This window comes from Strongylocentrotus purpuratus, unplaced genomic scaffold, assembly GCF_000002235.5.
Source record: "Strongylocentrotus purpuratus isolate Spur 01 unplaced genomic scaffold, Spur_5.0 spur5_scaffold_3, whole genome shotgun sequence".
Lineage (NCBI taxonomy): Eukaryota > Metazoa > Echinodermata > Echinoidea > Camarodonta > Strongylocentrotidae > Strongylocentrotus > Strongylocentrotus purpuratus.
The window spans coordinates 11,993,957-12,007,083 of record NW_022145609.1 but is presented as its reverse complement, the minus strand read 5'-3'; the positions used below and the strand labels follow the sequence as shown (position 1 = coordinate 12,007,083).

General features: G+C 36.6%; 2 protein-coding genes across 4 annotated transcripts; one reads left to right on the top strand and one right to left on the bottom strand.

The window, feature by feature from the left end:
* Positions 1-2,946: 2,946 nt before the first annotated feature.
* Positions 2,947-5,935, bottom strand: LOC754194 (zinc transporter ZIP3). Of its 3 annotated transcripts, none has more exons than XM_011676208.2 (2): positions 5,714-5,935; positions 2,947-4,937 (listed from the first exon to the last, which is right to left on the bottom strand). In XM_011676208.2, exon 2 carries the CDS (start codon positions 4,904-4,906, stop codon positions 3,866-3,868), a length of 1,041 nt encoding a protein of 346 aa, XP_011674510.1. In that variant the 5' UTR covers positions 4,907-4,937; positions 5,714-5,935; the 3' UTR covers positions 2,947-3,865. The 3 variants fall into 3 exon arrangements, with proteins under 3 accessions (XP_011674510.1, XP_011674509.1, XP_030851889.1); XM_011676207.2 differs by having other exon boundaries at positions 5,718-5,935; XM_030996029.1 differs by lacking the exon at positions 5,714-5,935 and adding an exon at positions 5,448-5,508.
* Positions 5,936-5,999: 64 nt separating this feature from the next.
* On the top strand, positions 6,000-12,879 carry LOC100889574 (CXXC motif containing zinc binding protein). Its single transcript, XM_003731479.3, has 7 exons — positions 6,000-6,281; positions 6,390-6,473; positions 8,979-9,035; positions 9,884-9,965; positions 10,562-10,671; positions 11,774-11,839; positions 12,686-12,879. Exons 1-7 carry the CDS (start codon positions 6,276-6,278, stop codon positions 12,761-12,763), a joined length of 483 nt encoding a protein of 160 aa, XP_003731527.1. The 5' UTR covers positions 6,000-6,275; the 3' UTR covers positions 12,764-12,879.
* Positions 12,880-13,127: the final 248 nt, after the last annotated feature.

The following is a 13,127-nucleotide window of genomic DNA, read 5'->3' as shown; positions in this document are numbered from 1 at the left end:
GAATGATTGTGTGATGTCAAATTTACAGAGGAAAATAATACTGTTTTAAAATGTAATGCAAAAAATTATCAAGGTTATCAGTTATTCATTGGCTTTTTACAGTACACGTGTAGTTTTAAAAACATAACACCAGGCTACGGCACACCCCAACAAACATTTACACCACCTGGCAATTCATGACACTCCTTGTACAGTCAAACCTGCTTTAGTGACCACCTGTCTACAAAGACCACCTGTCTACAAAGACCACCTGTCTAAAAAGGCCACATTTGTTGTTTACCTTGAAAATGGTTTCTCATTGAATCATGTACTAAAGGATCCTGTCTACAAAGACCACCTGTCTACAAAGGCCACTTTTTGTGTTTCCCTTGGGTGGTCGCTATAGACAGGTTTGACTGTAGTTACTCGCCTCTCCTACCATCCCAGTATAGCTTCCTGAGTGAGCTGCCTAAGGGATTACCAAACCAAGTACCAAGTACCTGTACATGTTTGTAATACAGACTACAGGAATGAAGAAGTGAAATAAATAAGACTATTGGTGACTGCATGGACACTGGTAGGTTGAGAACTACTCAGCTGTTGATCCATGTAGTTTAGAGGATTTGTGATTTAAACATGAACCACATCACAATACATACCGGTATGTACAAATGTACTAGTATGCATGCCCTTACCGAAAATGCAGGCTTATTTAGCCTGCTTTGAACCTGCGTCTGGCCTGCATTCTTAAATACATGCTAATTATTCTTTTGCATGTTAAATTTTAGCCTGTATTTTGCAAAATCAGTCTTACATGTTTTAGCAGGTTAAATTTTAGCCTGCATTTTGCAAAATCAGTCTTACATGTTTTAGCAGGTTAAATTTTAGCCTGTTATTAGCATGCATTTTGCAAAACACAGTCTTACAGTTTAAGCAGGCTAAATCTCAGCCTGCAGTTTAAAATTAGCATGCCTTTTGCAAAATACAGTTTTAGCAGGTTAAATCTTTAGCATGCCACATGAGATGCAGTTTAATCTTTAGCATGTAAATTTCTATCATAATTTGTTAAACCTGCAATCTGAAGAAATGTCCTCTGAGCAGGTTTAGAACACAAATTTAACCTGTTATTGCTTTTTACATGTAGCCTGCAGGTTATTTTTCACATGCACGTTTAATGTTATATATCAGGTGTGATTTGAGAGTTTAAACAAAAATAGGTTCATAGAAAGCCGAGCAAGCGAGGTTTCGAGCGCTTGGGGAGGCATCCCAAGACAAAAATCCAATTGAAACCAATTGAACACCAATTTAATTTTCATTTTTTCAATTGGTATTTAATAGGACTTCAGTTGGTTTCAATTGGTCAAGTTTGGCCCTATTGGACCAATTGGCCTAGGCCCCATTAGACTTTAATGGGAACTCAATTAGTTTCAATTGGACCAATTGCCCCTATTTTGGACTTCAGTTGGTCCAATTCAGTTTCAATTTCAGTTTATTTTCATATTTCACATGTTTATTTTATTACATTTGGCATGTTACATGTTTTGTAATCATTTTTTTGGGGGGGATGCATTTATACAAACAAACAGAATAATACATAAGACTAAGTTAAATAAAGGAAGAAATATGATGGAGCCTAAAGAGAGAGCAATGCTTTTAGGTCGTAGTTATAACATTGATATAGTCTTGTGTTTATTAGATACATGTATCATAATTGGATTAAATTGCAACTTATATGAAGAAAAGATATATTTGAAACCAATTGAAAACCTTACAGTCTATGGGGCTGATTGGTCCAATTGAAGTCCCATTTAAGTCTTATTGGGGCCAATTGGTCCAATTGAAACCATTTGAAATATCTAATGGGGCCAATTGGTCCAATTGAAACCAATTGAAATCCCGATTAGAGTCAAATGGGGCCAATTAATTGGTCGAATTGAAACCAATAAGACCAATAGATCTACCAATAGGAACAATAGGACCAATATAAACCAATAAGACTAATTGAACCCAATGGGACCAATAGAAACCAATAGAAACCTTCATTTATGTTAGCCTGCCTTTTCGATTAGCATGCTAAAATTAACCTGCAATACGTATCTCATGAATATTCATTATTACTTTACACGTCTCACAGAAAAATACATTTATCATGATTAATTGTTAAGCAACTTATGACAATTAATGCACATATCAATTTTGTGATTGTATTTTTCTTTGGCAATTATTGACCAATAGATTATTTGTCTGATCACACTTACATTCATGTTTTAGCAATAGATATATTGATTATACGATTACTAACCAATTTAAATAGCATGTATATTTTCTATATATACGTGTATGAGCCTGTACTTTTTTAAAGTCAATCTTGAATTAACTTCAAATGATCTTTGTGATGGAGTTAGTCTAATGCAATTGAGATTAGAATATTCCCATTGGTGGACACTTGCAAATATTGATTATGATATATCAATTTATCCCCGTTCCTCTATCCGAGTCGATATACCAATAGAAGTCTTGTACTGATAATGATGGCAATCAAATATCTTCAATTTTGTTAGCCTGCATTTTAGATTAGCATGCTAAAATTAACCTGCATAACTTACATATTTCAGCGTTTTTGCAGGCTAACAAAGCAGGTTAATTTTGCATACTAAAAAGCAGGGCAATTTTGCAGGCTAATTGAGCAGGTTAAAATGATTTTGCAGGCTAAAATAAGCCTGCTTTTAAAATGTACAGGCTAAATTAAGCCTGCCTAATTTGCATATTTCGGCGTTTTTGCAGGTCAGTGCTTGCTAAGGAATTAGCCTGCTTTTTAGCAGCTATGCAGGCTTGATGCAGGCTATAAGCAGGCCTGCCTTTTCGGTAAGGGTGAACATTAGTGATAAAACAAGGTTCCCAGTATTTTATAGCTTTTTCTTCCTCTTTGAATCTCTCTCACTCTTAATTTCAATAATTTACATTGTATTTGCAAACGATCCTCATCACTTTTCAGTTTTACTCTTGATATTTTCCACAACATACACTTGCTCTAGCTGTTTTCTGTTCATTGCTTACATGTACAATGTACTTCAGTCCTTATTCCTTCATATGATTTCAGGAGAACTACTGTACGTTACTTTATGCTATCAAATTCTGATTTCTTTCTAATTTGTGTTCCCATAAGTTGCAATAAGCTACAGTATATTTCTCGTATTTATACCAACTTATTTTTCAGATTCAATATATACTGTAATGTAATGCTTTGTTATATATGATGGGTTACAGTATTTATTTTGTTTGTAAACTTGTGTAATTCGGCTAAATGCCGCGATGAAAGTTTCATTTGAAATAAACCCTTTCGAATTGGAATAAACTGAATTTCATGAAAACAAAATCCTTTATTTGTTTTCCCAACACCATAAAGTTAAACAATTCAGGGATCTTTAAAAGGAGGCCCTTACACACTACAAAACCATGGATACTGTAATACAGTCTGTGATCATGAGGATTATAAATTGGATATATGCTCTTTGGATACACAATAAAACATATGACATTACTTCATTTTCCCCCTATTTCAGTAATCATTCTTGAATTCCCTGACTGAAAAAAAACAAACAAACAAAACGAACAAACAAACAAATTTTCAAGGTTTTCCCTGATTTAAGGGATAGCAGGGAACGCTATTGAATTAAACCCCTGAATCAAACACAATAAATTAATTGACCATCAGTGCCCATATGATTTTTGGGGATTACATTTTATTTTAGTTCTTTAAAATGCGAAAGTCACCTTGATATCATTCTTGGTTATTGCTTTAGTTATTCAAAGATTTCCTTTGCTATCCAACGATTTACTTTTAAATCCAACCATTTACGCTGCTGATCCAACAATACCGCTTTTCTTATCCAACGATTTGCAGCAAAGCAAGAGCAGCATAACCTATGGCAGTAAAGAGAAGCTTCTGTCCTCTGTATTTTCCACTTTCAAATTCATGATTCAGGATCTCAAAGAACGTCACAAAGATGAAAATACCTGCAGCAACGGCCTGCATGACTGCTGAGCACACATCAGCACCAAAACTATGATTTGACTGAATCCCCACCCCAATAGCAGCACCTAGTGGAATCATACTTGAAAAAATGACACCATAGACGATGTATGCCGATAGCTGTACCTCACTCTTTAAAAGGCTAGCTCCTAACGCGAATGCTGCAAGACTTTCATGCGCTACCATGGCAACTAGGAGATAGATGATTTGTTTGATGTCTTCCTGCAAGCCTAGGGCCATCCCTTCAAAGACGGAATGAACAGACAGGGCAAGGAGAAGAATAATGGAATGTAGAAACTTTGTGCCTCCAATATTACCATAATGACTGTGTCCGTGTGAGTGGCCATTTTTTGAAGTGTCTGGCAAGTGACTGTGGTTCACTGCCCTATTTTTGGATTTTCCATTAGGAAGAGAATTACTCTTGACACGAGCCTGCGATGGCGAGGCAAATATAACGTCATCCTCGTCCTCTTCTATAGTTAGATGAGTGTCTGTTTCATTTTCCAATTGTTGTAATTGCACATATTCCACAGTCTGTGCAGCTTTGCGAGTATGTGCTGCTGTGACGGCTTGTTCCAGCGCTAATATAAGAAAAAATCCCGCTATTACTACAGCCTCGCACACGGGATAATCCGTCACATAGTTGCTCGCTGCGAAGACTTCATCAAATTTGTTCCTGGCTGATGGAATGAGGCCAAGGAAACACGTAGCCAAGAAGACACCGCCTGCTAAACAGTTGCAGAAGCTGCGGATCTTGTCCGAGCGTTCCGTCTGAGCCTGGGACTGGTTGGCTCGTCGCCCGAAGACTTTGAGAGGTAGTAGAGCACCCAGCAGAGTCACCACGAAGACGATGAGCATGCAGACGGCGAGGAGGATCTTTATATTGGTCTCCATGGTAACATCTCAGAGATTAGTCAATGCTAACCTGTGGAGAGTGTAAAAGAAGGGAAATAAACATTACTATTTACAGTTGTGTTTTTTTATTTATTATGAGAAGAAAACAAAATCAAATTGTTCAGGTTATGCAAAGAGTCATCTATCTCAGCACTTCAACTTATTACAACTTGATACAAATACTGTACATTTACAAGTCTGAAGCAGAGCCCAGAGGTTCATGGAGATTATGACTTCATTCGGCTTCGATTAAAAGCAATATAATGCCCCATTTCTAGAATTAGAAAGCAGAACTTAGACGTACAGCGGCGAAGGAAGCGATGATGTCCTGCATTAGGAATTAGCTGATTATTATTTCAATTCCCCTGGCAGCTCTGACTCCATCGCTACTAGACCGAAAGCTTCAGTCTCTATAATCGTCGGTTGTTCCACTGAGACTACGTCTGGCTCCACTAGACCTCCGGTTATAGTGGAGCCAGACGTAGTCTCAGTGGAACAACCGACGATTATAGAGACTGAAGCTTTCAGTCTACATCGCTACCTGCTTCGCAAAGAGGCCATGACCAGAAACTCCAAGTGCCATTATGCCGAACACAAGTAGGTCTACTACTATACTGCTAAGGGAACTCTCGAGAACGCACTGCACTGCCCCCAGACCGCCGTCACCTGTAGCTCTCTGTCACGCTTCGGCGTCGGACCCTGGAGCTGGAGTTAATTCTAAACTAGACGATAAATCATGTAGATCTATAGGCCTAAGTCTACTTTTAACTTTCAAGCAAGTAATGAAGTATGTCATGAATATTATACCTACTGTAATAATCCGTGTTAATTCATCATGCCTTTAATGGATGCCGAAAAGGTGTCGTCTGCAAAGTTATGATAAATAGATCTGAACAGAGTCTTGATAGAAGATGTCACGTACTGGCACTGCACTGCACGGCACTATGTTGGACTCCAATCGCGATACGGCCAGCGATGCGCTGCAGCATCAGCTTTGTTTACGTGGTGTGACGGATTGGGACCCGGAAGAGATCCTTCAATCAGCTGTGCATGTGCAAGACAGAGCTTGAAATACGTTGTGCAATATGCAGGCTGGCGAGTGGCCGGGGGTGTTTGTCATAGATCAAGCTAAGTATTTGAATAAAATAGAATATCCTTGTGATGCGTGATTACATGTTTATTATCTACATGAAAGAGTATACTATGAAATCATGATTCATATCATAGATATATTACAGTATTTTATACATATCTTATAATTACAAATTATGAGAAAATTAATCTTCCATGCCCGGATTATATCTCCCAAATGGATCAGTTTCTTTTCAAGAGCTGTAACCATTAACGTTAAGGTGATAATATCGAAAACATGGTGGTGAGTTTTAAGTGCTCGTGAACATCTAATTTTTCGTTGAACTGTTGGATTTCTTTTGCTGACTGGTATTTAATCTTTAATTTTGTACCTGTTTCTCTTTATTTTCAGCGCATCGGTTTACAAATCAAAGCAAACTTGGAGAACGTGACCAATCTTGGTCCCGATGGTGATGATTTCCGCTGGTACTTGAAGGTAAGTTTGTGGTCCCCGGCACGGGATGCCCACGGGGCACAGCGGGGGCAGCTCCTAGCTCCTCGGTGCCTCGCTCACTCAAACCTCCAGAACTCAGAGACAGAATTCAGAATTAGAAATAAGAATCAAGTTGGAAGCCCATATCTATACGTTTTGCTCTTATCTCTTCATAAATCTGTCCCAGAGCTAATATTCTCAGTCAGATTATTTTAAGTGTGTGTCATGTGCTGCAGTCTACTAAAAGTCTAAAATAAAGGAGGAATTTTTGTCTTTGAGTTTGACTTTTCTTTGAAGTTTGATGCTAATGATTAATGAGTATTGTCATGTCATGTCTCTGTTCAAGTGTGAGGCTGAGGCTCTGGGTTGTTTGATGTCTGATGATTCTAATATGTAGATCTAACTCTTAACAGTTAAGCAAATAAGCCATGTTATCACATATGTACGGCCTAGCTAGCTAAGTAAGAAGACAAGGATGGTCATTCAAACTTGCATAATTAGAATCCCTATTTTGTACTTCTGGGGGCCTTTTTTGTTGTTAAAAAAAATTGATTGTCATTTTTCCTCCTTACATTTTTTTTTCTTTCTTTATGACAAATTCATATTGTATAAGCTTTAAAAACTGACTAAGACCTTTAAAGAGATGGTTCATTGAAATGTGGAAAATGGGCAAATTACACCTCTACAGATTGCTGAGAACATGAACAAAATGAGCAAAGTACTTTTGAAGCCCTCACTGTTGTGATGAATAAATTAAATGCAATTGTGTTACCCTTTCCTGAACCCACTCACTAAGTGAATTGACGGCGTTATTTTACATGCGAAACGATGACGTCACAATATGAACAACCTACATCACACATTCGGGACAATGTTGGATACCCATTGCAATTTTCAGATATGGGTTAATAATAATAAATAATAATAATAATAATAATAGTGGGTTCTTGTATAGCGCTCATGTCAGTCAGATTTGACCCTCCTGGCGCTCCCGATTATTACCCTGGCTTTAGCACGTTAACGTTGTTTGTATATTTACCGCCAGTGCATGGTGATATTTCTTTCTGTTTTTTGGCATTTTGAATGAGATACACTGAATAAATGATACTTTCTACAAATGAACTTTTTTTGATTTTTATATATTTTTCCGTCACATTTGAGCATAAAAATCGGAAAAATAATCACATTCTGAGGGCACTTCAGCGTGTATGTGTCTGATCTGGGAAGGCAAAGAACATTTTGCAAGCTGACCCAACGACTCTTTTGGAGTAAAATAGGCGATAAATTTACATAGAATTGTCCAAATATTCATTACAAAAATGTGTGATTAGGCTGTTTAATTTACATTTTTGATCAATTAAGTCGTAGAGGACCTGATAAACCGAGAGAAACAGATCAGTCCGGTTCGCGATTCACGGCTAGCTCGAGCGCCGGGCTACGGGCTAGGCTGGCTAGCAATCTGCGCTAGATGTGATGCATGCATATAGAGAGGTCAGTGTATTGCACACATAGTACATGTATGCACAGAGTAGGCCTACGCACGCACAGCTACCAGCTACGGGAAACTTGAACGCTACATCGACGATATATTTCACTCGCTTTTTGGAAGTTATATACCATTTATCTAGACTAACGTCAGATTAAGAACCAAAACCATGCCATGGAGGAGCCTTCTGGAGTATACTCGAGTATGTTTTCGTCCATATCCATATTTCCAGGGGATTTTGATGAAGGTAAACAGCGTTAGGTATAAATGGGTACGGTACTCGAGAGTCAATGCAATACATGTGTATCGCACGCAAACTGCATCTCGCACCGTCGTCAATCATTTCAGCTGAGCGGCCCGCTGTTCATATTGTGACGTCCCTTCAAAAATCAGCTGACTTACGATGTTTTGGGGGCGTTGAGTGGGTTGATTTTTCGTCAAGTTCAATCCACTTTTATAAATTTCGCTCGAATGTACAAGTTACACAAATGTAATGATTTTACTCAGTGTAATTTTTCGATTGCAATGATACCAAATTCAGTCAAGTTTGAAATCAATAAACCATCTCTTTACAAATGCTGGTAAGTTAAAACTTAAAAATATCAACACTTTGGTCAGTTATGAAATGTTGTACGTTTTTATTTTTTTCCATTGTAGGCCTACTGTGATTTTTGTGAAGACTAGGCCTACTTCAGATATTATTTTACTGTTACTTTTGATAAGTTTCACATATATTACGCAAAAATAAATTGTAGATCTAGTTGAAATAACTTTAAAAAATTATGCTACATGAACTTTATTGTAAGGGGTTGATAGTATGGGCTTTTTACATTTAGCCAGATCCTGAATTAGTCTAAACTTTAAAAATGAATGATTTGATCTATACTTTTTCACTCATCAACACATCTTAATTACTATATTGAACATTTATTGAAAGGATTTTGTTACGTATTTAATTGATTGATACAGTTATCACTACCATGTAATTATCTCTTTTCCCTCTCTCAATTTTGTTGTTATAGATAAAATGTAGCAACTGCAATGAAGTAACAGAAACCTGGCAATATGTAACCCTCACAGTAAGTATGGATTTTAATTGCCTGAACTAAGCATATTTTACTGTAAATTAATGAGTGCTTTGTCCACACACCATTCCTGCAATTCATGACACTCCTTGTAGTTACTCGCCTCACCTACCATCCCAGTATAGCTTTCTGGGTGAGCTGCCAAAGGGATTACCCAACCAAGTACCAAGATGATTACATAAATACATGCGATATATGATAACGAACGTTTTATGATATAATATAATGACTGTGATGTGGGTCTATGATCCAGCCTATCACAGCAAGCTTTTTATATTGAGGCAAGATCATTCCATACTACCTACAGACTAAAATATATGTGATAAAAAAAGCAAGCTTCAAAAGTTGTGAATGAGTATAGACTTGAAGACTCGAATTCACAAAGGAGGTTGTCGACAAATCTTGGTTTTCGTACGTCATACGTGTTTGACGCGTTTTTACACGTTTTTTACAAACCTGGTTTGTAAAAACAATTTACCACAATGTACTAATGTAGATATATTTGCTCATTTGAACCACACAAACACAAACTGACTTTTCTTTTACCTTTTTCTGTAGATTTTAGTTTATTTCAATATACGTCTTTATAGCAGACATGAATTACACCTAGTCTGTGTCCTAGTATAGGCATGGCTCGGGCTCGATCCGGAGAAAAAGAAAAATCAGTCAACATTATCGGTCATATGGGACTGGTCCTTAAAGCATTGTGATTGTTTCATGTACATTAAATTATGCTGAGGTGTGTAATTTTTAATTTTGTACAATGTTGTTTTAAAAGATATTATATACCGGTAAATGAACTTGAACCATGTAACCATTGGCTTTTCTCTATCTTTTTAAAGGAAAGTATACCACTCAAAGGAGGCAGAGGTCAGGCCAGTATGGTGTCAAAATGCAAACTTTGTAGCAGGGAAAATTCAATAGGTGAGCTGCTAATATTTCTTTCTTTCTTCTTTTACTTCTCTTCTCCTCCTCCTTCTCCTCCTTCTTCTTCTTCGTCTGCTCTTCCTCCTCCTCCTCCTCCTCCTCCTCCTCCTCCTCCTCCTCCTCCTCCTCCTCCTTCTTCTTCTTCTTCTTCTTCTTCCTATTTTTCTGTTTTCTTTTATTAAATTTAATGTCATCTTCAATAATTGGTCTTAATGTATTTAATGAAATAATACATGTTATTTACTGGACAAATGTACACAAATGGTTTTGATTGTTTTATAGCTCATCAATTGCTTACAAATGAAATCAATATGTTTAATTAGCATAGTTAACTTGTCCCATACCAGAAATTAATGGCATTATATATTGTCCCACAAGTAATATTTGTAAATATAAATGATGTATAACTCAGGTTCTGTAACCTTTCATTGTTTCCGATCATTCTGAACCCACTGCTCTGAACCCACTACTTTTAATTAATATGCCTCCTGTTTGTTTCACTTTAATATCTATCTACTTGTTTATCTATTCTATTTGCCTTTTATTTATCTATTTCTCTATTTTTCTCTTTCATCCTCCTCTCTCTTCTAAAGATATTCTAAAAGATTTCATCAAGCCATATCAGATGGAGAAGAATAATCAGTTTCAGACAGTGGCAGCATTTGACTGCAGAGGAATGGAACCAGTCGACTATTCATTCAGGGTATGTTACAGACCACTGCCTGGACGCGTCTTTTTTTAAAGTAACCTTGCCATCCTACCGCTGGATTTGATCGGCTCAATAGGAACCTATTTGCATGCGCTAGTAATGAATATTCATGATATGCACATACACAGAATCTGATGCGATAATTCATCAAATAATGAGATTTGATACAAATATTACAAGTGCAAAGTTATGTTTACTTAATAAAATAAAAGATATTGCAAGAAAATCAGGAGGCTTACCGTGAACGAATGACTACCCAGGTCGTAACTTGTCCAGAATCTGGCCGATTTAATTTTGATCTCCACCACACCGTACCACCGCAAATATTCATATATTCAAATATTAATATGCAGCGCTAGGATGGCTAGATTACTTTTAAAAAAGACCACTGCCTGGACAGGGTTTCCAGCTGCACACTGTATTATGCAAATTAGGGTCGCACCCAGGGAATGAGTTTCTTTTTTTTTTCAGTCAGGAAATTTGAAGGAAAATTATTACTGGTACTCAAATTTTATGGGGTCAAAAAGAGCATTTATCTATGGCCCTTAATTGGGCCCCAAACCCCACGCCGTAAAGGCACTTTTGTACATTTCACCCCTCCCTTTGGGAAAATCCTTGATCTGCCCCTGGCTATGGCAACTTTTTGACCATTTTGATTCTTGAATTTGGAGCCCCATCTAGAAGAAAACTATAGCATTTTGTTAACTGTATAAAATGCTGGGTACCTTGTTCTTTATCGATTATTTTCTACTATTCAACAGAAAACAGAAGTTTTCTACTTTTACTAGAAGCATCATATTTAGATGTAGATTTAGTATATACCTCTCCTGACTTGATTAGAGTATATTATACCAAAATTGCTGATCAGAATTATAATCGTAGATGATTTGCATTCTGGATGCGTCCTTTAGCGCCATTACTTCATCTCCGTGCCTTCTATCCACTTTCTTATGTGCAAAGTTTGTTTGTATAGTTTCCTGAAAAAATGAATTATGTATGAAGAAAAAAAATGTAATAACTTTTTTTATCTTTCTGTTGGAAATGAGATAAATATGAATATGAATATAATATATTATCTCATTTACATTCTTAACAGGCTGGATTTCAGGCAGATGCTGTAGATACTTCATCCAAGTTTTCAGACATTGACTTGCAATCAGAGGTATACCAAAAAGCATTTTGAAATTGTTACTTCCCTACTCTATTTAATATTTTTTTTTTTTTCTTCAATTTTTTTTTTTTTTTTTAGCTTTTTTTCTTCTTCATTATTATTATTATTATTATTATTACTTTTTTTTTTTTCTCTTTTTCTTTTCTTTTTTTTTTTTTTTTTGGGGGGGGGGCGTGTAGGGGTGCTGGAATTAAAGGCCCCTCATTTCATTTTCATTTACAGCTATTCCTGTCCAGAAAAATGCAAAACAATACATGTATGATGGGGGTTTGTGTGTCCGCACACTTGACAAAAATGCCTCTTTTGCCTCTGGATTTACCAACAAATATATATTTATTAGCGCTAACCTCTATAAACATTTGTCCTTTATCAATATCATATTGTCTAACATAATAAGTCTTAAAAGATTAATGAAATATTGCTAGTGAACTTCTTCAATGACTGTTTGAAAGAAACCGTCTTGATAACCAACCTGTCTGGGCACACTACATGACATGTATATGGAACTTTTTAGAAGTCAGATTTAAGAGCTGTACTTGCTGCTCTTCATTTTATTTCCACTCTAAAATCATGGAGAAATTAATTCATTGTTCATTTATAATTCTTCAGTCTTGTGCCTTGAAGAATGGTGCTGACTTCTAAAAAAATAATTTGTGTACAGCTAGAATGTATGAAATCAACCTCAAAAACTTTTACTTTGAATAAATTACAAATAAATGGATATCAAAGAACAATCATAACATAATATTATATCTTAAATAAAATATGTATTTCAAAGACCTTTCATTTCTTTTTGGATTGTTGTTTATTCATTTATTTATTTATTCACTTTTGCAGGAATGGGCAGATTATGATGAAAAGAATCAGGAGGCTGTCGGGATTTATGAATTGGAGAGCAAGTTTATCAAAGTATGACGGTTATTGCACCATCTTCTTCATACTGAATGAAACGGAACAGGATTGAATCATGCATGGCTCCCAGTGCTCATGTTTACTGACATTAGAGAATCATGGAGAGAAAAAAACAATGAATCCGCTTTCGCAAACCCGACGGAAGGCAAAGACGGTAACGCGAGTGAAAGAACAGTCTGCGCATGCGACGGAAGAGCTGTATTGCTGTAATTCTCCCATCGTCTTTGCTTCCGTAGTGTTTGTGAAAGCGCTTTATTGAATGAAAGTAGTAGCAGGATGATCAAATGTGATGTGTAAAATCCATCTTCGGCTTTACTACTCTTCGAGTGGCTTCTGTTGCATCACGCGAGTGTGACAGATCTTTGTA